This window comes from Saccostrea cucullata, unplaced genomic scaffold (assembly GCF_032062105.1).
Source record: "Saccostrea cucullata isolate Sc308-1 unplaced genomic scaffold, CSIRO_AGI_Scuc_v1 ctg342, whole genome shotgun sequence".
Taxonomy (NCBI): Eukaryota; Metazoa; Mollusca; class Bivalvia; order Ostreida; family Ostreidae; genus Saccostrea; species Saccostrea cuccullata.
This window is the reverse complement of record NW_026936636.1, coordinates 72,088-99,212: the sequence shown is the minus strand read 5'-3', so window position 1 is coordinate 99,212 and position 27,125 is coordinate 72,088. Positions and strand designations below refer to the sequence as shown.

At 34.3% G+C, this 27,125-nt stretch overlaps 1 protein-coding gene across 5 annotated transcripts; it reads left to right on the top strand.

Annotated features, from left to right (window-relative positions):
- Positions 1-222: 222 nt before the first annotated feature.
- On the top strand, positions 223-27,125 carry LOC134245989 (Krueppel-like factor 8). 5 transcript variants are annotated; one of them, XM_062728220.1, is made up of 8 exons: positions 223-360; positions 3,436-3,547; positions 12,113-12,754; positions 21,546-21,639; positions 24,098-24,182; positions 24,468-24,655; positions 24,822-25,003; positions 25,116-27,125. In XM_062728220.1, the coding sequence occupies exons 3-7, from the start codon at positions 12,113-12,115 to the stop codon at positions 24,992-24,994; spliced, it is 1,182 nt and encodes a 393-aa protein (XP_062584204.1). In that variant the 5' UTR covers positions 223-360; positions 3,436-3,547; the 3' UTR covers positions 24,995-25,003; positions 25,116-27,125. The 5 variants fall into 5 exon arrangements, with proteins under 5 accessions (XP_062584204.1, XP_062584206.1, XP_062584203.1 ...); XM_062728222.1 differs by lacking the exons at positions 223-360; positions 3,436-3,547 and adding an exon at positions 8,086-8,108; XM_062728219.1 differs by lacking the exons at positions 223-360; positions 3,436-3,547 and adding an exon at positions 9,152-9,379.

Sequence of the window (27,125 nt, the reverse complement as noted above, 5' to 3'; positions counted from 1 at the left end):
TTTAGTTTTACAAACTCTTGAGCACAATATGTGGGTCAAAAATAAGAGTTATCTTTCTTGTTTTAGCGAAGTGATCAAAATTTATATTTTACCAGTTCTTCAGTTTGAACTTTCTGTATATAAACATGACAAATACATAAACATATTTTTAAAAAATAATTTTTCCCTAATATAATACAATTATGCACCACTGACATCTTCATGATCTTGTAATTTTGTAATTGATCCGCTTGAACTTTTCTCTGATGTGACCTGACCTAGCGACACGCCCATCTTGGTGTGTGTAGGTGTGGCAGAATCGAGCTCCCGGATGAGTGAACATGGCGGACGGACGGCGAGAGAGAGGAGGAAATCACTGAGGTATATAACTTTATTTTTTTCTCCATCTTTGATATTTATCATTTGTTGTTATTTTAAGTAAAACATAAACAATGAGGTTGCATCTTTAAAATGTAAATAATAACTCGATAAATCTGCGTCCGTGATGAAATAAACAACGTCCTCAGCTGTTCATTTTCACATCGGCCGATGGGAGATCTTGTCCACTTCAGGCTAGGGTTCTCATGGTTCTTTGTCGTGCTTGTGTCGGGGTGTCGGCCGCATATTTTTTTTTAACTGTTGGATTAAAAAGCAGTTGCTGAACAGAACTTCCTATTATTTGGGTTTGCATTAATCAATTCAGAGACTTCATATGTTTACATCAGCTGTTAATCTATCAGTTTGCATGGAAGAGGTTTGAGATTCAATATTTTTTCTCCTTGATAGATTTGACTTAACATATTGGATTTGTATCCAGGATAGAAAAAAAAAACCTAGGTTGCTATAAAGGATTTAAATTTCTCATTAAATACTTCATAAGCATTACTGTATAAGAAGTTCCTGTTAGAGTGACAATTGCATGAATATTATATTGTGATATTTTTGTTATAAGATTTTAAAAGGTGTACCTAAGTAAGAAGAAATAAATCTATTTTAGAAAGGACTTAATCTCTTATGTTTCATTATTGTGGTTCACTTTGAAGATCACACCAGTATGCCCAGCGTATTCCAACCAAATGTACACTTGATGCTTCTTTGGATGTTTTGTTTGATGCTGCAACTGACCTACATGCTTGGTCAGTTGGTGACTTTTTGTTTTATTCAGCATATAAGTTTGTTTCCATGCAGCTTGAATAGATGGCATTTAGACCAGATTATTATGGAATAAGTCATTTATTGTTTGTTTTATGCAGCCACTATTTACTTTGGATAGATATCTGGTCTAATTAATGCATGCTCCTAATGCTGCAGCTGACCTAAATTTTATATGTTAGATTGGCCTTAAAAAACAAATTTTGAGCATGTTTCTAGCTTGTTTGCAAACCCAAACTTCATTGAATGTTTTTTTGAGGACTTCAAGACAGTCTGATAGATGCATATACATAAGGAGCTGCAGTAATTTTCAAATCTAGATTAGCATTTTAATGATATCCAAAAAAAGCAAGAAAACACTAATAAATTCTAAGCTCATCACATGATACAGAGACTAACAGTACATTTTTTGGTAATAAAAAATCTTGACACTATATAATATTCACCAACACTCGGAATTTGCCTTTCTGGGAAGGAGGGGGGGGTTGGTATCAGTCCCATTTAAAATTTACATTTTGAATATTGAAAATATTAATTTGACAAAAGGTTTACATCAAAGGTTCCAATGAAAGTGACTTGCTTTCCTAAATTTTAAATTGTGAGTTTGGACGAATTGACTTTTGCACACACACAAAAAAGTTAGGAAATGTGCAAGAAGTCTGAGATGTCTGAGATGTGATAGCTTCAACTTCTAAGGAGGGAGAGGGGTATTGGTTGTAAATATATATAGCTCTAATTTTTAAAGATTCTGGGTTAAAGAAATTAGAAATAGATAGATATATGTGTAAGAGCAAGCTCACCTTTTAAGGACAGGATATGATAAGTAAACAGACATTATAAAGATTATGAAAGTAGTCTGAAGAGCTACTTGGAAGTAGAATTCGGTCTCTGCTTTGTCTGTTGGTTCTTCATTAGTTTGTCCAGTGAGGTCTATTAAGTCAGTGACTTTCATGCACTATAATATTGCAATATGCTGTGTTAGACATAACTGGAGTTTTCAGCAAAAGTTTCATTTCATTATCTAATGAAGACGTTTTGGTTCAGTTAGCCATGTAAACTGGCATGTCTTCTTTTCCTAATGTTTTTGATAAACACATTAAAAGTGGGCAAACAGTCAACAAGGTATTGAGATAAGCCTATATATAAATCAACTTATTTTAGGTAGATGCATGTAGTCTTCATACTGAAAATTTAATGGACTACAATTTTCTAAAGCATTTAAAAATGAAAGTACAATGTATTAAAAAAAAGTATTCATTAATTTTTTGTTGTAATTTCCAGAAATCCTAATCACTTTAATGAAGACAAGATGAAAATGATGATGAATAAGTTTATTATGAATGTTAAGGACACTTGGAAACTTAACACGTTCAGATGCATGATGCTCTTGCGTACTGATGATACCTTGAAAAGTTCAAAAATCTCAAGTAAATTTATTGTCCTTGAGCAAGGAATTATGGTTGGAAATTTTTTCTGATACAAGTACAAGTTGGAGATAAATATTTTCTAAGCATGGTGACAACACAGTATGATTTTTTTTCTATAATGCTATTTCTTGAGTTTGGTTTAACAACATCTTCTGTTATTGCCCACCTGGACCCCAATAAAACATATACTTTGTACAGTATGTTGTTTTTCCAGTCTTGTGACTTATGATATACTTTGTCATCCTAATTAAGTCACAGTTTCTGCTGCAGGCTACAGTGCAAGTGGGTTTACTTTTATATGTACACATGTGTATTGGTGTGGTTAATGGTGTATAGACTTTATGTGTAAAAGTAAATAGGAAAATTATTTCATGACTTTTTCTTCATTTCAGCATTTTTATTCATCAGACATGTCAACAATATATGACAGTCTATGCATAATACAATCATACTTAAAAACTAAATAATGTGATAATACATGTATATGATTAGTATTTGTGAATTTTTTTCCTACTTGTCAATGACTACCATCTGAAACAAACACGTTCCATATTCCCATCCATTCAATACAATTATTTGATGCGGAAACTTGGGACTTCAGAGTCTGTATTTAAGACACACAGTTGAACATTAGTATTTTGAACATCAATACACACATCTTCTATATCAAAGTGAGTTGGAATTCACAATATTTCTTTATTTTATTATTTGTCTGTATTTACATTGACCTCAATTTCTTTAATCTTCAGACATCTATGATATTTCCTGGTCTTATTGAGTTGGTGATAATGAGGTCTGACTGTATTGAGGTTTGGGTCAGAAGGGGCTGCATCTATGACCAGTGATGAATAGTAACTAGAGTTTTTGATTTTTTCAGGGAACCATAAAAGCCAATGCTTGAGAAGAAAAGAAAATCAAGAAAAAGAGAAAAAGAAGAAATAATTAAATTCCCCCAGTGATTTCTGATCTATGTCTGTAGCCAGAACAAGGTACGATTGTAGATGTAGGATTTAATTACGTAATCTTAACCTTTACATGTAGGGGATGAGAGACCTCAGTTCATGAAGCTTTGATGAGTATCTGCAGGTTTTAATTTAATGTGATATAATGTTTTTATGCTTAGTTGAAAGATGGTTCATTAATGTAGTAAGGACTAAACAGATTGTTTTAGATTTGGGGCCCATTTTTTTTTTATGGTTGACAAAATAATCCACATATCTACAGATATTGTAGAAATATATTGTATGATATCCACATTTTATGATCATCTGCAATTTTAACCTTGAGGCCTTTTGTTGCCACTTTTGACATGTTTTTGTTTTATGTCTTTTTTCACGAATTTACCGCAATATAATTTTGAAATATAAAAAATTAATTTCTGTTGTGCTGACAGATTTTCATAAGAATTAAAGACCTTAATCACCGGGAGATTAAAAGAGTTGATCCGATGGAATTAAATATACAGGCTTAGGGACCATTGAACTTTAAGTGCAAAATTTGCATCCGATCTGAAGTTTGCGGGCAGTATTTGGTCTAATGTGTTTAAGCTCCTGGAGATTTTGCATCCATTTGGGTATTTAGAAAGATTTAACTGATTTATGTGTAGGAAATGTGTGGGATGGTGAAGCTAAAAGCCTGAAAAACCCCATGTGCATGCATACAGACATACAATTTGTAAGATAAATCAAGCAAAACCAAAATTGTCTATCCTTTTTGAAGTTTAACGTTCATACCACAATGAATGTTTTATGAAATATTCTGTGATTAAATACCATATTTGCATGTAATTGTCTATATCCCTGGGGATTTTGAATGTATTAACTTGGAAAAAACGGTGGATCATTTGTATTTGGGACTTGCACTGCTTATTAGGTCCATGTATATACGGTACACAAAACATCAAAAGCATTTAATTTTCCTTTCCCTTGAAAATTATGTAATTGGCTTAGTTGATGCTTTTATATTCAATTTTTAAAGACAGAGGTTATATGCTAGAATAAACAGAAATTGAGGAAGTATCTATAAGCCTTGCATGCATCCATCTTTCCATCTTTGATCTTCATAAAGGTACTTAACCATGCAAATGAAAATTGTTTTGCTATTTTGCAAAATGAAAAAGAAATTTAGCTCAACTGATATACAGTATACAATATGTCAGCTCTGAGTTTGTATATAAGTTTGAGCCATTGAATTTTCACTATTTTGAACTCCATCATTGTCTCAATTTTTTAAGCCACAGACTGCAGTCTGCTAAATGCTCTCTCCAGAATGGGAGAGGATCCTACATTTTGGCCGTGGTTTGCGATGATGGAACTCCATGGGACCAAGGAAAACTTTGTTAAATCCAAGATATTTGAGATATTTAGATTAAAATGCATAGATCGAGACATAGTTTTGACTTTCATATTAGTATGGAATATCTGTGATATTCATCAGTATAAAAATGTTTGAGATTTCAAAGTTCACATGTAAATTAAAAAGACTCCATATATAATATGTTACTTTTGATATGGTAATTTATTTTGAGTACACTTACATATACTAAATTGTTTTTTTAGAGAGGACCTTATGAATCATCTGTATAGTTTTATAATATTCAAGTAGATATTATAGAATGCTAAAAGAAAAATGTCACTAAAGTTGTCGTCCAGGATTCATTTCTTGTCTGCCAAGCATAAACTTATCACATTTGTCATTATTTCTTCTTTCTTTTTGGAACACTTAGAATTCTGACTAACATTGTTACATGACTGAACTTTTTTGTACAGAGGGGTGAGATACCAGGTTAACAATCAAGTACAATTGTTCCTCTGGATCTAATATTCTTATCTGCGCATTGTAAAAATTATTTAATAATTCAGAATATTATGTGGTTGAGGATTGCTTTTGACACAAGTGAGCTTATAATAAGACTGTAACTTAAGTTGAATAAGCACTTTATAAAGGGGAAAATATTGCACACATGTATAAACATGTGAACCAATTCGTTTTGCAAATTAATTTGAATTTCATACATAAATTAAGCATATGACGATATAAAAAAAAAAAAAAAATTAACTTTTATCTCTATGATTTTCTTAAGCACACCGAATGCCTGTACAATTATAACTTTATTATTTGCGGGGCAGGTTTAATATAAAGGTTGTCTAAGAAGGTCGACACTTAGCTCTAAACAGTAGAGTGGCTATCACTTAAAAAGAAGCCAAGATATCTGGTGGCATTACTTGTTTACTCGGAAGTCAGCGGAGGGAGGATTCCGGCAGCTACGTGGATCGTTAGATAAAAACTTGGACAAACAGTCTAGGTGTGGCTGGCAGGCATTAAATCGAACACACCACTAATCTCTGGAGCATCCGAGCATACACCTGCCTTCATTAAGTAACGTTACATCCACGATCAATACAAGGGGATATTGTTTGGGGGGTTTCAAGTTCTAAGAGATATTGTTTGGAGGACTTAGATCAGAATTTATTTTTTTATGAGGAATTTTTATATTAAAAGCTAGTTTTGTTATTTTGATTACACAGTAACTCACAGAATATAATGAAATGTTATCAAAGGTCAGAATTCCAATTCCTTTACGATAGCAAATGAATAAAAGGCCAATATTTTTTATGTTCATAAATCAGAAACTCCTCCCCTTAGGTTTCGTTTTTGTTTGATATAGACATGATTTCCTTATAGAACCTGATGTTATGAATGGAAACAGATATATAGGACCATTGGGGTGGTAAATCAGGCCGACTTCCCAATTTATTTCTGGCTTTTACTATCTATAAGTATTCATTTAGAGGACACTCGTGTAGATTTGATAAGAAGAATTACAACAGGAAAACAATCATCGGAGATTATGATAGGGGGGAATAAGAAAGGTTGTCAGTTCCTATCAAAATAAATGCCTCGATCATTGGAGGTGATAGGAACCTAGCTCTTTCAATTATAACAAGGGGTTTTTGGGATTTACATATGCTTCCTGGTTCAATGTTGATGATCAATAGATCAATCAATATTGGTGTTTTTTGGAAATGTTCCCTGTTGACTGAGAAATTTATTAGAACCCGGCAAAGAAAATGTGTCTTCTCTCAAATTTAGATTTCTTGACAAGAATAAAAAGTTTGTGCTTTCCATAAAATATATGTCTTTTCTCTTATCCAGAATCTTTCATCACAATATTTTTGCTCAGGTAATTAATTAACTGACATGAGTCATATGACCTTGCCATAAATAAAATTTTAAAGGTGCATGTGTCTATGTGCAGGAAACACTGTTAGTGTCTAACTGTGTAAAGTTGGGCTCCACTGATGGACAACATTTGTTTAATCATATGCATGGGAGAATGAGTAAGACGGGAAAAATTTTCATATAAAAAAACCTGCAAGCAATGCAAAAAAAGGGAAGAGAGAAAAAAAAAACACATCCTTGATAAACAAATGTTGAAGTTGATGTTTACCTATGCATTTTTTCCACTGAAAAGTACGTATTTTATTTGCCGTGAAATTCACGAGACGTGAAAAAAGGGACCTAAAAAGCAAGCGACTGTCTAGATTTGGGAGCTGACTAATGTTTTTTCCACTGTGAGTTGATGGGACTCAGCAGTCTTGTCATCACTCCACACCTATTTGGTCATTGGCTGTACCTGGCCCAAGGTCTCCTTCTGATCTACGTCAAGGATTCCCTCATCTCTTGGAGAGTCCACTATGATGGGGATAAATCTAGGACTGCCGCACAAACACAGTCATTGTAATGTTTACCATAGAAAGTGAAAATAACCAGCGTTATCTCTACTGATGGGTAACAAATTAAGAGCTTGCAGGTAAACCTAGCTCCTCTCTGTAATTTCTTTCCTTCTGCTTGTCCACTGGTCGCCAGCCTTGTAATTAATCAATCTTTGGAGGGACCCCACCCCTTTTTCCAAACTTGGGATTTAGCCTGGCAAACCAGGTGGGATATGGTTAAACTGGGTGTGCAGGGAAGACCCAATGCTAACATGTTTGCCACGGGGAGTAGTAGTCTTGACCTGGAGAATTTGGCCATCTCGCAACAAGCCTCCGAACTCAGCATTGCACACTGGGTAAAGGTCTGTACTACCCCCCCAATTGTTGACTACTGTAATGCATCCCAGAAAAGATTAATCCCCTCAGATTATAACTTTTTATGGGCATTAACGAAGATAAATCTTTTTACGGGTTTCTATAATCCTTTTATAATCGACTCGTGAGTTGTGTAATGGGAAATCATAATATGATATGAGTTATGACTTTTTCCATTTTTATCTCGGAAAGTGCTGAAATGTTGGAGATGTTCTGTGTAATTGCAGAATGCATGTCTTGGTAGTCACCTAGTTGTGGCAAATGTTTTTCTTTTTGAGGTGGGGTGAAGGATGCGATAATTCGATTTCCTGTGGTGATTGACAGAGCTGTCTTGAGGTTTTTTAATGACTGTATTTCATTAGAATTCATTGAAAGGTCCTTGCACATCACAGGATTTTCCGTCTTCTGTTATGGATCTGTTTTCTAATAGTTCTTGTTTCTTTGATTATTGTTTAAATGGGTAAGTTTCAGAAACTGTTTTTTAATTATGTTATTTTCGCAGTTAAGTAATTAAGATGTTTAATTTCTTTCTTCAATTGTAGATTGCAACTCAAATGAAAAAAAAGTTGTTCGTTTATAAAATTCAACATTTTTGGGGAGGATTGTCTTATTTTAAAGTTTTATTTATTTCTTTTATGCTTAAAGAAAGGAATTGTTTGAAAATTACGATTCTTTAACCTTTCATATGAGGAAAATTTCAGATAGGTAAAACACTGTGACCTTTCCTTGTTTATAAGTGAAAAATATCTCCATTGAAATAATAACTGTCAACCATTTACATGCTTGTTTTATGATTCATATATAATCCTGATCCACTTGCTGTTCTGTTTTTAAAAATTATTCCTCATTATATGTTAATTGAACATGAACTTTGGGCAATAATTTTTCAGTAATATGTAGACATTAGCAGAGATCACAATTTATGCGTCCGCCAATGTAGATATGTGATTATACTCCCAATTAAAGTGACACCGTTCATCCTTTAATAAAGTGAATTGCTACCTGCAGCCATAAATTTTAAGTAAATCAGATTTGAATAAACACTTAGCATTTTGAAGAGGTTTGACTGCATAAATGTGACAAGATTTTTTTTGGGACCCTGTCAACCACCGGACAATTTATGTCTCTCCCACACAAGATTTCCACTTCCTCTAGTGCTGCCAGACATAAACGTTAAGGATTTCTTCTACAAGAGATGAGAATGTTGGGTAATTATAAGAAAGGGGAGAGAGAGAGGAAAAAAATCTCCTTGTGACTGGCTAGCATGATCGAGGGTTAATGGTCGCCTCTTGTGTTAAACATGGTCTTAGTTTTGCCTCCGTATTGATTTTCGTCCTTTCTTTCAATGATCATCTCAGCTATGTCTAGTCTGCCATGGTTAAACATTTAATTGAGTTACATGGTTATTACATATCTAATTTTTGCTGAAATGGTTTTGACCTTAGGTACTTGAGGGATATATTATACATGTGATGTAGAAACAGTGAGCCCTTGAGAATGTTTAGACTGCGGAGTAGATCAGGAAATTGTTTGTATGTAAGGTCACCACGTCAGTCAGCCATTGGGTGTAGTCTGGGAGTGGTTAGTGGGAGGTGCTTCCAACAGCTGTGGTAATGTATATGCAGAGGGAGGAAGATCATTTCTCACAACGGCCGGTGCTGATGCAGACTGGATTCTTGTAATAAGTTTGAAGCTCTCCCCAGAATTCTCATGGTGTGGCACTTTGTGAAGGTATTTATGTATGTGTGAGAGAGGAGAAGGAATATATGATTTATGTGCGGTCGTCTGTGTGTGTGTATTACAACTTATATCTGTAGGGTAAATAGACATGTTGTATGTCAGCTGTTCACTTGTTCAGAGATAATATAACTAGGGGTCATATGTTGACCCAGCCGAGACACACCTACCGATAGTTTTCCACTCGTACTGTGTTTTATCTTGGTGACTTTGTACAAGGTTTTACCAGGGAGGATTAGCTAGCCTTCCCTTGGGATTGTTGTTGGTATGTTTTTAGCTTGTAAAGGAGATTATAGAAGGCAGTTTTTTTCATTTCTGCAGTTCAGGCTTTATACTCTGAACACTTTGGGAGAAAAAGAAAAGGCGGACTTGCAAAAGAGATTTGACTGGGAAGGGGAGGTTTATGTGTGTGTGAGCCTGCTACAGTAAATGTAGGTTATGAGGATAAATTATGCAGTTAACTTTCGTATGTGTGCTGAAGTGTAAAGATATCTGAAGTTTTTTTTCCTTTCTGTGTTAACCCAGTCATCTGTGTTTTTTTTTTCAACTTTCAATTTTCAAATGAATTTTGTTATTAATGATTTATAATTGTGGGTCCACGTTTTATTGACTGGGGCACTTGATCACACAATGAGACGGATCGTTGTGAATCACATTAGTACTTGACTCGGTACCTTTCGGGGATGACTTATAAAGTGTGCTTTGTTGTACCACATACTTCATAGACCCAGTCAGAAATTGACATGCACTTATTAGCAAAAAATTTTGTATACATTTACCTGTGTCCTTTATTGACCTAAGATTTGAAATTGATAGTTGTTTTTTTTTTTTTTGCTGAAATTCAAGGAAGATAATCAATTTAAAAAGAAAGAAACATAATTGAAAAAAATCTTGTGACTGAATATTGATATGAAATGAAATTATTGAGGCATGTTTATGCCTTCCGAAAAGCAGTAAATATTACCACCTTGGGTCTCTATCAAAAGATTTATGAGATGTGTTCAATCTTCTTCAAAAGTGCACCATCTTTATTTTGTTAGTTATATGTTATATCTGGGTTACTTGGTTAATTATCGATAACATGATCATTCATAATTTGAGGGATATTACGTACTAAAGAGGTGTAAATTGATTTATATTTGATATAAAAATAATTATTTTTGTGATCATCTTGATCTATTTCATCAATCTGGAATACTTTTTGGCTCAAAGGGATGTACATGATGTTTCTAACCTTCAGAATGTTGCATTTATGGAAAATTATACAGAATGTTTTTGAAATCAATTATTTCCTTTCAAATCTAAATAAAAATAAAGAGTTCATTTTATGGGAAGTTTTGTACTTTGCTTAATTTATTATTTCCTCCTTATCATCGGAAGATAGATAATATCTCGCTGTTATGGGTGTGGTTTCAGCCTTAAGGGACACAAATTTGTCATATTCTATTATTAATTAGCTGACAAAACTTTGAAATTCATTTTCTGCAAAGAGTATTATTTCCCCAAGGATAACCAAAGAAATTTATAATTTATTCTAAAATTATATATATTCAAAACCTATGATATTGAAAGGAATTGTGGTTGAACTTTTCCCTATGGAAATGGATATATAGACAGTCTTTGTTTAGTTACCGGATAAGAAAATATGTCTTCAAAATGTCTAAGACACTAATATTTTTTGTCCCAAATATGTAATTAAAGTTGAAGAATATACTTTCCTTTGGCATCCTTGAAATTTTTCTGATAGGTTAATGTTGTCAAAAAATTACCATCTGATTTGCATAGTATTGTGTAGCATTCATTTCCTCTTTATTTTTTTAAGTTTGTCGGACATGTCCATGTCAAAACAGATAAATATCAGAAATGTTAAAAATCAAGTCAACTGGGTCATTTTTTCTCTAACTTCAAGGAAAGGGTCAGAAAGAACCATACATATGTATGTGTACAGTGAACTTTGATGAATGGGCTGTCAAACAGCCATCAAATTTGAATCACTCATCACAGCTTGAATTTGTTTATTTGCACTCAATTAATGTTTTATAAAGCATGTATTTTTTGAAAAAAAAGGAGTTTAGTGCACCTTCAAAGCAGGGTTCAGAAAATGCTGTATTTTGAAAGTTATCTAAATCATTGTGATCCTTATTTCAGAGGCAGTCACATATGGGTAATGCAAGCTTTTGCTGCACCAAGAGTTCACTGTTGAACTTACCTGAGATTCAATATTTTACAATGATGACTGATGTACTGCCATTTTTTTCATCATGGAATATGTTACCTGTGGATTAGTATACAGTATGCAAATTAACTGTATAGACACATAAAATATATGTCTGTTTGTGTGAAGCTAATTAATGAATTGTCAATGATTTGTGGAGGTTCTGTGTGACAGTTATGTAGAAGTTCACAGCTTTAAGTACCAAAGTCATAACAAATAGGCACTTACATTTAATACTTCACTATGGGATCCAAAGTTATATGGCTGTCAAAGTGGAATTTTACGAAGGTACAAAGTGACAAAGGAATTGTTTTCTTTTCTTGAGAATCCGAAGTCAATATTTTTGCTCTTCGGACTTTCCATTAGGATTTAAATTGATGTGATATTTTTGTACTACAGACTGAGACTTATAATTAATGTATTTTATTAGTCCAAATTAGGATCAGATGGCCAGTAAATACCATATTGTTCACTTCAATACTTCTTCAGTAAAATTTTACTTTCTTTTTCAGATGTCGGCCATGACAGACGATGGTTCACCAATGGTACAGCAATTCAAACATACAGAAGACTCAGATATTAGTTCCTCTAAATCTCCATACGGATCATCCGAAGGTTCTCCGCCACGATTAGACGACGAAGATTCCAATGATGAACCGCCATTTAAGTGTGTCAAAACTGAGCCAAGCAGTGTTCTATACCGTGACTCTCCCATGCCAATAAGCACTCAGATACCGTGCGGTTTTCAGTTCAAACTCGAAAATCCTAGTCCAGAGAGACAGTCTCTGTCGGACTTGAGCCCGAATTCTTTGGACTCTTCGGTTTCATCCAATGGGAGCCTAATTCCTCAGACCCCCTCTCCTAACTCTCCCATCATCGGGGAGGAGGGAGTCAGTGCTTTTACGAAAACTGTCCCCAAAACTTCTGAACAGAAACTTGCACTGATCAAACTAAGTCAGATTAAGAGTGCATTCAATTATAGATCTCCCAATAAACCTACTTCTATTGGACAAATGTTTGCGCTGAAAAAACGAATAAAACAGGCCCAGTTGAACGGGGATGTGAACCTGACGGCTAACTCTCCATCCCCCCTTACCGACGGAGAAATGGTGAACAGACTGTTAGCCAAGGATGCGACAAAGAATGGAACCAAGGTCAGTATTCTTAATCTTAAAACCAAAATCACGATACAGTAAAACATGATTATAAGGAAGAGCCAGGGACAGATGATTTTGCTTCATTTTTAAGTGTAATTTGTGTAATTTGTTATATCCATCAAGTTTACAATATATCATAAAGTCAAGGGGAATGAAAATCACTTTGCTGTAAGCATCCATTCATTTTAAGGCCATGTTCGCTATAACCGCGTTTTACTGTATTTTATTTGAAAGAAAGGCTAGTAGAAGAAAATATGCATGCCATACTGTAAATACAAACTTGTTTGCATGACATGTTGAGAGTGGTGTAACAGCCCAGTATTGTATGCTGCAGCTATTGATGCAGTAGAAAAAAATGATGTGCATAAATCTCCCATTGGATTTAAGGAAGTGATATCTGAACAAATCCCAAAGTTAACTTTTGCTTTTGTCTATAATGTGAAAATCTATTAATAAATAAATGAAAGAGATTAATTCACTGGGAAAAAACCAGAGCAGAAATAGGGAATTTATAGAATTAGATTACAACTAATGGGGACCATATTGATAGATATTCAGTCAGATATGAAAGTATTTTGACTAGCATTCTTTAAATCATTCCAGTTTTAAAATTAAACCATCAAGATATATATTTCTAAATGTAGTTACCCCCTCCGACTAAAGCATATTGATGACACAAAACATTCTTAATATTTGCCAAAAATTTCTGGGTGAACAATGGATTTTTATGGATGTGTGTTAACATTAAAAGTCTGTATGCATGACTTACTATTGGAGTCTGGTAGAGATTTTTGAGTTTCTTGTAATTATTTATGATAGCCTCAGATAGTGCAGATAAGATTGTCTACCCACTGGCTGTGCACATATGGTGCAGAAAAAAACCTTCTACTGCATATAAACCTTCTAGTACATTCAGTTACAAAAGAATTCCACTCTTGATAACAAAATTTTCTTTTCTTTTGAACAAATTATTCCATAATTTGATTGTCTCTGATATTGGGATGTTTGTGGCTCTTCTCAATTTTCTCTCATTTTGAGAAAGAATTCAGGTATTTTCAACCTATTTGTAAGTTAACAGTTGTGTCTACATGTACTTTCTAAACAACCAGTGTGCTTGGTTTCTGTATATTCTGTCTGTGTATCTTAGAAATATTGTGGTACACTTTACGATTATTGTGACGCATCTGGTAGGAGTTTAGTTCCTTTGTGAGCACTATGGTTTCTATGTGGACGCCTGTTCTTGTCATTGATTGGTCCTGTTTCTGACACGGCGAGGCGATCTTTGACAAAAGTTCCTTTACGAAATGCATGTATTTCTCAAGTTCTCTCTTACTCACTTTTACACCTACTGCTCCCAAAAGACATGGCAAATAATGGAAACATGAACATTTATGGAAAAATGAATATTGATCTTATGAAATCTGATGTTCAAGGCATTAGATATATGTTGCGTGAGGAAAGAAATTTTTCAAACAAAAGTATTTTTTTTACTGTTTTGCTCTGCGTGCATTTGATATTGTGAAAAGTATATTTGCATATACATTATACAATGTACAACCATATAATACACCGAGCAGTGTCTATCCCAGAGCAGGTCGTGGTTTCGTTGCTTTGTGTCAAGCCCCATTAATGCGGCTTCCTGGTTAAAATGTGGGTTTCCTGATCGACTAGATCCCGTGAGCAATTTCCGACTCCAGTGCCTGGGCGTGCAAGGCTCTTGTATAACATCGTTACAATTTATGTCGGCATCATAGGTATCACTGCATCTGCTTACGAGGTTCAAATCCGGCAGGGGCACCAAAATCTGTATACCAATTGCATAGATTAAGTCGGCTTTTATCCACTATCCTATATAGATTTCTGCATTTCCTGTCAAGAGATTGGATGAATGCTTTTTGATTTAACAAATAGTTAAAGGACCTAATTTTAAAAATTTTTTGCTTGGAATACAATACATGTTTACACATACATATTGTATCAATTTTGTATTGTATGAATGTAAAATACATGTAGTTTAAAGTTATGGTATGTCATATAGGAAATAAGCCAATTGAATAATGATTTACACTGTTAACTTGCAAAATCTAATCTTGTTGAATATAGAGAAGCAACATATGAAGAAAAATTTGGATTTTTAAAAAAAGGTGAAATGTACTCACATATTTGATAATAGAAACAGGTAATTGTATCTAATAAAAATTTGAAAAAAAAGACCAAAGGCAGTTTTCACTACAGTTTAATGGTTCATTACCGCCATGATTAACCCGAAATCTGTACTTGAAAAACGATGTCTCCTTGTTCGAGGTTACACTGCAAGCCATTACAGTAGAAAAATACCTGTTAGAGATACGTTAGTTGTCAAATTATGGAGAAATTACCATACTGAAAATGTCACCCACAAGCAAGTCTACAGTATTCCAGTTGTGGCATTGTTATGCAAAAGAGGGAAAACTTATGGAGTGATAATTTGCTTAAATACAGCTCAATGACAAAATTAATGCTAATGTAGCGAATATGTATTTCCTGTGTTATCTTGTAGGGCACTCTTGTTACTGAATATCTATTGATTCGGGGAAAATGGAATTCAAAAGTGCGGGGGAGGGGCAGGCAGTTTTGTAAGAATTGAGGAAAAGATACATGAAACCAAAATTTCGAGGGAAAAAATAATCGGTTGCACTTCCTCTCTTTTTTTAGAAGATTGAGAATTTTGTTTATCATGATGAGTATGCAGTGGATGTTGGTCATATGGTATCGTTTTCTTATTAACAGTTGTGATGTCACATTGGTTTTTGTGTGAAAGAGTTGAAGTTGATTCATATATAAAAACAGTGAACAACATGTCATAACTATGTGTAAAACATGCCATAAAAAGAAGGGTCTGTGGTTGAATATGATTTTTTTTATCCAGCTTGTGTGTTTTCTATCCCCTCACCTGAAAGGCTCAAAGATAGGAAAAAAAAAAATTATTGGATAAAAAAAATCATATCTCTAACCACAGACCATGGGAAATCCTATATTTATCCAAAATTTCAGCAATGATGAATGAAATTTACCTTGTATAATCTTACGATAAAGGAGAATTTTTTTTTATTAAAGTGTTGATGGCAGAACAGGTTTTAAATTCGGAGAGCCGACAAGTTCTATGGGTTATACATGAAGGAGATGGCGTTAGAGATCAAATAAATGAAGTAGAAAAATGGAGAAATTTAATACCAACTAGTAATCTGCTTTTGCAGAGGAAAACATTTAAAGCTTTTATCATAATATCAACAAAAGACCTCTCCTGAATTCGACATGTATTATATTTTAGGCTTCCAAAAAAAAAAAAATAAATAAATATATAAAATGGAGATAAATATAATCATACCCAATTGATAAAAGGCAATGATTTGTGAAACTGGTGAGAAAATTTGACAATAAATGTAGATTTTTGGGATTGAAAGAAGAGGTTGAGTTACATCAGCCAAAGAATTTTATCAAAAGTGTCAGAGAGATGGCTGCCTTACGTGAACCCCACAGCAATGATGTAATTCTGTTGCCATGGGTGATGGCAGAAGGTGTGGTGGGCCATCTACATAGATACCAGCATAAAGATTTTACTTGCTTAGATTTGCACGTAGTATGTTGCATATGGGATCTAAGGCCATTAGCAGCAAGGTCCAATGTACAATGAACTCAAAATTTATTTATTTTTACTTTTTAGCTCACCTGAGCCGAAGGCTCAAGTGAGCTTTTCTAAGTGAGCTTTTCTGATCAAAATTTGTCCATTGTCTGTCGTTGTCGTTGTAGTCGTTGTCGTCGTCGTAAACTTTTCACATTTTCATCTTCTTCTCAAGAACCACTGGGCCAATTTTAACCAAACTTGGCACGAAGTATCCTTGGATGAAGGGGAATCAAGTTTGTTCAAATGAAGGGCCACGCCCTTTCCAAAGGGGAGATAATTATGAATTAGAGAAAAATTAATGGCATTTTTAAAAAATCTTCTTCTCAAGAACCACTGGGCCAGGAAAGGTGAAACTCATGTGGAATCATCCTCAGGTAGTGTAGATTCAAGTTTGTTCAAATCATAACCCCCCGGGCAAAGGTGTGGCCGACCCAAGTTTTACATAGGAATATATAGGAAAAATCTTTAAAAATCTTCTTCTCCAGAACCACTGGGCCAGGAAAGGTGAAACTCATGTGGAATCACCCTCAGGTAGTGTAGATTCAAATTTGTTCAAATGATGACAGGATAAAGATTATATAGGTAAAATCTTTAAAAATCTTCTTCTCAAGAACCACTGGGCCAGGAAAGATGAAAATCATGTGGAATCGTTCAGGTAGTGTAGATTCAAGTTTGTTCAAATGATGAGGACAAGGTGGGGCCAAAAAGTTTTACATAGGAATATGTAGGAAAAAATCTTAAAAATCTTCTTCTCCAGAACCACTGGGCCAGGAAAGATGAAATTCATGTGGAATCATCCTCAGGTAGTGTAAATTCAAGTTTGTTCAAATCATGACCCCTGGGGCTACGGTGGGGCCAAAATGGCCCACCCAAGTTTTACATATGGATATATATAGGGAAACCTTTTAAAATCTTCTTTTCAAGTACTTCAAAGCTATGATTAGTGTTACTTATATGGAATCATCCTTAGGTAGTGTAGATTCTAGTTTGTTCAAATGATGAACGCCTGGGGGGGGGTGTTAAATTCAAGCCCGATGTGCTCAGGTGAGCGCTGTGGCCCCTGGGCCTCTTGTTTTCATGATCTACGAATTTGCGAATTTGTCAAGTATATTTAAACATTGCGGCTATGCACAAAATCTCTTCCCACTGAAAATTTCTTAAGGGTTTGAAAGCAGTAGAAGTTGTGGGTGCGTGGAACCTAGTTATAGTTTCATAGTAATGAATCAGACATGCAGCATCAGAGAAACGTTTTAGTGCATTCAGTGTGTGGGTTTCAAAAAATTCACTGGTGCTTGTTCAAGGTGGGGTCATGGTTGAAACCCCCTACTGTGGTGCTGATTGCATTGTTCTGTGCTCGCACTGATTGCTCTGCATTAAGTATCAGTGGTATGCTTCACTGAATTTCAATAATTTCAATCTCCAGGAGAGCTTTCTTATTGTTGCGAAAAGAGATGCTTAATTGCCGCATTAAAAGAAAAATTCCTAAAAAGTACATTTCTAATGGCAGATGCAGCAAACCTCAGTAAAGTTTCTTGAACAATTGAAATTATTGTTTCAATTCTTAAGAGTTGCTGAAAAGCGTATGAACTGATAAAGTCAGGTTCCCTCAAACAAATACTCTGGTGACGCCGTCGATGCACTGATTATACTAAATATGCAACTGTGTACTTTTTAAAAGTTTTGTTTGAACTCATTAGGTGACACTGGGAATTTAAACACAGTAGGTGACATGGAGATTTTAATTGGCAGAAAGTCAGGGAAATTGTCTCTGGGGGTCTCGACCTTCATAAACTTTTAAAGGAACTCCAATGCGGTAATATCATGTTTAAACTTTGTGAGTATAGAGCATACTTTGGGGATTTCCCCATAGTTTTCTTTTAAGGATCCTTGTGAAAATCTTAATCCATCATACTGCAGTAAACCTGCCAATCCTAGAGGTGTCAAATAATAAAAAACAAAAAATAAACCCCCATAAAACATAAAATTTTCATGGAAATATCTTGACTGTCAATTTAATTGCATGAAATTAATACTCCTTTGCTGATACCTTGGTAGAGTGTTACAAGGAGAAATTGAGCTTGACATGATATACCCTTTAAATAGATCCTTAACTACCCCATTGCCACACCAATGTTTGGGATAAAGGGGAATTTAAAATAAATATTTTTATATCAATGTTGATAACATTTCCTTGACCCCAATTGAAGTTCTTTCACCAAATTATTTGAAAATCAATAAACAATATTCAGCACTGGGGCCTTTATCCGCCTCCTTTTAGTTAGTTAATTTCTGTACCCTTGAGCTATGGGGATTTGATCTGATAGAAATAGAGAAAAGTCGGGAGAATATATTAGTGTCTTGTACAAATATCTTATGTATAACATCAGATGATATGATAAAGGATCATAACTAAGTTATGTACAATTAACGGTTTTTCTGACAGTTTTTCTCGATCCAATGCTATTTGTCCTTGTTTGTGTGTGTCCTCTTTTTTGTAAGTCTCTCTCTCTCTCTGCAGTGATATTATAGAGGCCTGTATTTACGGAGGGCGCCTTCAGTTAACAAAAATCCATGTCAAGTGACAAGTATGACATCTACTTGAAGCCCTGTTACCGAATCAGAAAAGCTGTCCCGATTATCAATTTCCATACGTCAAGGCATTTTGAACTTACTTTTAATTTCAAATTCGACAAAGACCTCATTAGCAGCCATGAAGGTGGAGGACCTTAAATGTCTTGAGAACTAAATGGTTGATCATTTTCATTTGAGAAAAAAAAAGTTTCATGTCATTGATCATTTAAATGTATTCTTTAAGAGATGCATCGTCTATAGAATTACAGGACTAAACACCGTGAGTTGGCAGAATTTTTTTTCTCTCAGTGGGCCAGATTGACTGATAAGTCTATTACCCACATCTTTTGTGCCGATTATTAAGGTCGTATTTACATGAAATCTCCGCACTTCAGTAACAAAGGCGTGCAGCCCAGCCTCGTACACACCCACCAATAGTCTATCTAATCTGAGTAACAGAAGCCGTCACAACTCAATGCCTATCAATCCATAATATTTTTCAGCCTTCACGCCTTCTCTATGCCTCACCTGTGGAGCATTTAAAATATCATATTTAAAAGGCATTTCACTACGTTGGTGTATTGTATATCAATGCATTGTTGGAATCAGAAAATCAATCGGAGAACCAGGGGGTCTGTAGCCTATTGAAATCGGTGCAGTTTAAATGTTCCACTCACCCCCTGGAGAGACTGGGTGAGGTAATATTTGAATTTTGATCAGTCGACGCCAGGCATTTATTCCAGTATACCTAACCACACTGTCAACATCATATTCTCTGTCCTGATCGAATTAAGTGAAAAAAATTTTTTTGGTCCCAGGCCATCCCAGAGTGACCACTGATGAACATATATATTGATTTTTTTTTGAGTTTGAACAATTCCGAGTGATACAGGCATTTTATAGTTGATATTGGAATTATATTGTGATCACCAAAAAGATTCTCCTGGGTGTCAACTTTATCAAGTCTGTGGTATTTAAATTCTGCTGGACATTGACAATTTGTTTTTAAGAGGCTTGTGAGCTTTTGCAGAAGTGTCGAGAATTTCGTGAAGAATCGTCCAATCACAGATACCAGATCTGTCCTCCGGAATCTAAAGGCCGCTGTCATAACCCCCAAATTATCTTTTGGAAGGAAAATCTAAAAATAGAAACAGAGGAATCTGCAAGAAGTTTAAAAATAGAACAATAGTAGATCTCAGGATATATAAATATACCTCATAAAAAACACTTCCTAGAGCAGTATCTTAACAGTATTATACTAAACTGTCATCAAGATGCATCTAACATTCTGTGAGGAATTCCACCCCTACCCTGAGTACCCGGTGTTTGGGATGCCCCCCTGTATGGGCTGCAACCAGTCCTATTTATATCCCTGGGTATGTATATATTAAGCAGATTGAATCAGGATTGTTCCTTCTGTTCCTCTTATTCTAGATTTGTATTTTTTCAGGGTTGAATCAATCATAAATGATGAAGAGTTTAGAGTTAGTAGAAATCATAGAATTTTTTTCTGTTGAACTATGGTTGTTATACTGATTTTCTGTTGAACAAGTGAATGTTACCAGAGATGGACATTTCTGAGTTGACCCAGTTGCTAATAATAAACATTTTCAAGTTCTTATACCTTTTCAATGTCATTATGTAATACTTTGTCTTTAATCAAATACAGGCCATAAGGATCAATATTGCTTAGAAGTTCTAGCTGGTTCCTCTGTGCTTCTGAGTCACTTTTGCCAGTTCTGGTATTGATAAACCAGAATGAAAAAAGTCCACTATCTTTCTGCATTGCTTGTACTTTAACATGCAAATATTGACTAAAGGAGTTTTTTCACTGTGCTGGAATACTAAATACTTTGACTGATAAAGGACTTTTTTCTCTATTTTTTTCCTTGTGTGTGTGTTAAGGTGTTTTTAGTCCATGAGATATGCAGTCTTATTGATTTGTCCCCTATGTTTTGTCTCAGGTTCTTGGATCTATGTCTTTCAATTATTCAAAGATCTTCATATGCTCAGATGGTTTTAGGCTCAAAAGTATTATTTTTCTAATCAATATATATTTAATAACCCAGATTGGGGTTTCGAAAATGACATAGGTATTGCCGACGTCTATATATCATGAGACATTGTCACATCTTAAGAAGATTTTCTTTACAATAAAGCAGTGCGGTTGCTTGGGTGTGTCTCCATAGCTGTAGGATAGAATCGTGCAGCTTTTCCTTGCAAAAGCAAGCTCTTTTTCCAATGAAGGGGGTGTGGTCCCGAGAAGACAGGTGTACAACAGACTGTTTATTATAATAATTTACCTTCTTAAATCAGTCAATACTAGTGGGGGACCACACCTTGCCTTTTTGTGGTCAATTTGATTATGTATGTGTGAAGTAATATATTCCATCATTATTATAAGACCAATGAAGTTATGATCAGCCTGACATAGGGAAAGGTTGGGCTTGGTTTCGATAATAATTTTAACACGAAAATGAAATATTGTAGGAAATTGTTATTTTGATAGATTTGAGAAATGAATATTGAGGAATTTTTATTTTAATTTTTCAGCCTGTACAGACAGAACCTGTTGATTTATCGGTGAACAAGAAATCACCTGACCACCCTGGTAGCCATCATATAGACCTGAACTGTGTCAAAAAAGGTAAAAAAAATTGTTCATGAGCTCTGATAGTTTAAATATCAAAGGGAGAGAAGTCATTCAAAAGGGATATGACTCCTGTCTATTTGCATATGATTCAATTAGGCAGCTATAGAAGAGTTTAAAAATCTAGTAAACATTGCTATCAAAATGTATATTTAAATGTCAACATCTCATTTGTCTTTAAAGACCAGGTAGTCCTAGATTTAATTTTAAAAGCAGCAAAATTTCTGTAAACATGCTAGTTAAAAAGATATGTATTTTTATAATGTTGGGAATATTTTAAAAATTATTCAAGAAAAATAAAAGCAATTTTCTAATTGAGACAAGAATTATAGAAGCCACATTGATTAAGCTCGGCAGTCCTGTTTATTAACTGAATTACAATGGCCTCATCTTCGTAATTATTAGAACAAAAGACGAGAGGAAATGCTTAGTGGAATTCAATAGTAGTCAAAAGACTCCCTCAATGCCACTGGGATAGGGGAACTTTTTTTTATACTCTCCCCATTATGTTAAGCGGATGTTGCTTCCATTGATCTCCATGAGCCCATATTAACTGTATTGAACTACTGGAATGGGAGATCTATTGAAAAAATTGTAATCACAAATATTAAGGGATGGGTTTCTCCTCGTGACGGCTGCATTAAATTCTTTTTTCATAAACATCTGTATGCTAATGAAAATAAAAAATCGTAATGCCAAAAAAAAAGTTCAAGTGCCCCATTTAAACAGATAACTGATCTGTTCCAGGAAAAATAAATATGTTTGCGAAACATTGGAGGCGCTTGGAATCTACTCTCTCTCTCACTCATTCATGGCCAATATATGATGGCAGTTTTGATTTTGTAAATGAGCTATGTAGAGATTTTTAATTTTTCCAAAGATACGCTAGGTTTATCTTGATGTACTTTTTTCCCCCCAAAACATTTGCCAGATGTAAATTTATGATTTCTTTGGAGTTAATTTTTGCCATGTTTTAACCCTCCATGGGGTGTGAAGCATGTAGCACGATTTCCCAGCTTTAATATGGTTTTATTGATGAAGATCTCGAGATTTATAGCATGAAGTTATTTCTATAGATATATTAAAAGGTCAAACAGGTTTCAGAATGCCAGTTTCATGCAAAACAGTTGAAAGTAACCATTAAATTTAAATCCAACAGTTTGATGTTGAAAGTGAACTTATATCAATATTTACATCGTGTACCTGTTTATTTACTCGCTCTTTAAACATTTATTACGTAACTGTTTACAGATTTGGTCCAGGGGGGTAGCCGAGTATCATAAATTACTTTTTTGCTGATTCACTTCCATTTTTCACCGAATCACGATATCTGTTATATATCGGATTGTAACTGTAGCTTAGATCAGGCTACTAAACAATAGGCCCGTATATCTAATCCATCGGAAACATTGATCGTGTGACCCCAGAGGAGTACTTTTGAGGCCACAAAAATTTCACACTCTTTGTGGACTCTAAAATCTGACAAGGTCTTTAAACTAGCTTCATTTATCCCACTGTTAAGCGAGTAAGAAGAATGGGGTGGCTTATTACAATAAGTGTACTCAAGTAAACAATAACAAAAATGTGTTTTAAAAGTTCAGTTAAGTAAAAAAAACTACCATGTCAGGAAAGTTTTTTTTTATATCAAAGGTTAGGCCAAGGGAGATATAAGAGAAAATCTTGTTTTTCCCATGGTTATGTAAATAGTTAAGATTACTATGAGAAATGTTGGTCTTACAAGTCATTAATGCATGTTCAGACCTTATTTTATAGTCTTACAAAAAGAGAATTACCGAATTAAATCCCACCTCTTTGTTGAATTTATTAATTGTTTTGATTGCGGTGACCCCAATCTTTGTGCATTGAACAAGACTTCAAATGAAAATAAAATTACAGGTTATGGGAGTCTCGAAAGACATGTATTGCTCATAAATCCTAAAACGATCATTTTTAAATGGGTTCAACAGCGCATTATGTTCAATATATAGGACACAGGCAATGAACTTGGTTTATCAGTTATTATAATGTTCCGTTATCTCTCGGTGCTTTTTGACCAGTATATGAGGTTATCTGAAACTTTTTATTGCCCTCTGCTTAGTCTATTTGAAACTTTCTTCCAAAAGAAAAAAAAGAAATATGTCTGAAAAAGAACATAATTATAAAGCATGAATTGTTAAAACGGCTTAAAATTATACTCATATGAACAAAATAAGAGGTTAAAATTTAAAAAAAGGACCTCTTATATCTGCTGACCACATGTAAATTAAAAAGTATAGAATGTTAAAACGACTTTAAATTATATCAATATGAACAAAATAACAGGATAAGATATAAAAGGACCTCATAGATCAACAGACCACATACTTAGTATATGATTTGTAAAGAAATGTATTAAACATCAACTGACCACATGTATTTTGTATAATTTATAAAGAGATGTTTTGAATTTTTTCAGAGGAAGACATGATGATGTCAGCGGACACAGTGAAAATTGGGTCAGCCGCGCTATTGTCACTGCAGCGTATCAAAGAGGCCTCAAAGTGAGTTGTTTATGATGACAGAAAGGGGGAAAATCTTGTAAGAATTTTACTCTGGGAGACAGGTTGTGTAGGGACTCCATATTTAGCAAACAAATCCTTCACAAAAACCGTATCTTTCACTGTCACAGTGACACGTGTGGAATTTTTGATATGGAATATTGAAATAGGAGACATTAAAAAATTAATAAAAGGAAGAAAATACCTTTGGGATGAATAATTTTTACTCTTATACAAATTTTTCTACCATGACAAACTAATAGTTCCTGATACAATTGCCTTTTTCAGTAAGTTTAAAATGATGGGTTCCCCAAGTTCACCCAGACCTGACAGTCAACCGTTTCCTATGGCAGCAGCTTGTGACGCATTTATAGACCGAGAAAAGAAGAGGCGGGTCCACAGGTGTGACTTCGAGGGCTGCAACAAAGTGTACACAAAGAGCTCACATCTAAAGGCTCATAGAAGAACGCACACAGGTACTTGTTCTGCCATTTCATCCCCACCTGCCACCCTCAACATATACCACAATATTGATATTTTTTAAAATTATTTACCTCTAATCCTTTTATTACCAAAAATATGATAAAGCTGCAGTTTATCATTTTTTCACCAAAATAAATGCATGAATTTTCAATCTTGCAGGAGAGAAACCCTACGTGTGTACATGGGAAGGCTGCACATGGCGGTTTGCGAGATCAGACGAACTGACCCGTCATTTCCGCAAACACACTGGTGACAAACCGTTCAAATGTAATGTGTGTGAGCGGGCCTTCTCCAGGTCAGATCACCTGTCACTGCACATGAAGAGACATTGATTTGTCATGGTAAGACATTTAACATGGCTTCTATTCATTCTTCATTGATTGATGTGGGTATATCCTCAGACAGCATAAAATTATTTTTAATTAAATTTCCCATTTTATTTTTATTTTGTAGATTCATTTTTAAAGGCTAACCATTGGATTTCTGTCGGCAGAAGTCGTTGCAGCCCCAGTTTTATAAAAAAAAAATGATGGACCAATGAAATGCCATCCTTTCAGTTACTGCTGATTGCCTTCCTGTTGGTGATTAGTTGCCATGGCAATGGTTCCTACCAGAGACACCTTAGCTAGGTAGTTAATACCTAGGATTACTGTGCAGCAATATGTCATTATTGCTTTGTCACAAAACTTCACTTGGTGCATAAAAACTGCTTTATGTAGTAGAAAAACTCTAGCCATTTACATGTACAAAAAAATGGACGCCTAAGCAATACAGGGTATCCTACACCATACAAAAAAGCGTTCATACCATGAAGATCCACCAGAGCAATAAAGAAGTATTCACATAATGGATTTGACATTAATGGTGTGTCATGGTTTTGCTTTTGTATGCAGACTTGGCTTTGGCATGAATACCTCTGCTGGCAAGAGGCTGTGCATGCAGTGAAAATGTAGATCATAACAATACTGTGGATATTTGTACTTCATCTATATAGATTTTTTTTTTGTCATGAACTGTTTTTTTTAATCACTTGAATGAATTTTTATGTCATTTGAAAGCAGCTTTGTGAGAGAAAATGATTACAATATACTAGGCATGCATCTGTAGTTTTAACTATTTATCATGTTTAGATTGTGAAGGTTACAAATAAAAAATCCCCCGACACTGTCGTCAGTATTGTAGATACCGGTAGATAAATTGATACTTTTTTTTCTCCACTGAATGATGATGTCAATGAATTGTTTGCTTGACTGTTGAATGAATTGTTTTTATCTCAGCCAGTCAAACGAATTGAACCTTATCTAATGTCAATACGAGGCACGGCCCTTGCAAAGACTTTTGCATTGGAGAAATGCAGATGAATTTTTTTTTTCCGAGCTCACGAGAAAAGCAATGTTGTTTAATAACTTTTTTTGATGACCTTGGAAAATTATTTTTGAATTTGTTAAAAATATACAACAGAGTGCAACATTCAAGCAATAATTTTAAAATATTTTAGAAAGGTTTATATGCGTTGTTTCATTTTTAGAGAGATATATTATGACTTAATGTGAGATAGCTAGTAATAATTTTTGAGTGTCATGTAAAAAAAAAAAACACTGCTGAGATAATATATATATTTGTTAGTTTTCTTTTCTTTCATGTAGAAAAGAATAGTTTTCTTTCCTCAGAGCAATAAGATTTGTTACATTGTTGCCAAATATATATATTATTATTCTGTTTTTGCTTTGTTTAAAAGAAATCTGCTGACACAAATAGTATTTTCTAAAATGTCTGCATCCTTGATGGTGCTAGATGTGTAGACTAAATCTGTTGTATGGATGAAGAAACTAACACAGTATAAAATTGTGATTTTACTTTAATTTTTTTTTAAATTTCATTTTGTCAGATTGGTTAAAGAAAAAAAAAATTATAAAGATTTGGTGCAATAAAAGACAGTTTGAATTGCTGCTTATTGGCGGGAAATTTCTGCATTGTACGTTTTGCTCCAGTAAAATCCGTGATGTAAATTTAAAAGTAGTCAAATAATAGCTATTTCCTATTCTGCCGATTCAAGTCAATAAAACAAAAAAATAAATACAATTTCCAATATTTTCCCAATTTACAGGACTTAAACATTGGAATAATTCTTTTTAAAAAAAATATTGCATTTTAAAAATTGAAAATTTTAACTGTGTACGAAAGTTTTATTTTGTATTGTGAATTTACTTTCAAGCAAATAACTAGCTGGGACCAATTTGGGATGCTACATACTTCCCAAATGATTTTTTTAGACAGAGGGTCATTTATGTGTTCATACATTGATAGAGATTGCTATATATTTTTCATTCCTCTCCCCCGTATGTTCATATACTATATTTCATCAGCTTCAGTGTTGTAAATATGTGTAACCCATGTTGTAATTCTGTCAAAATCTATCAAATTACAGTTGTAAATTAATTTATTAAAATGTGATGAAACTTA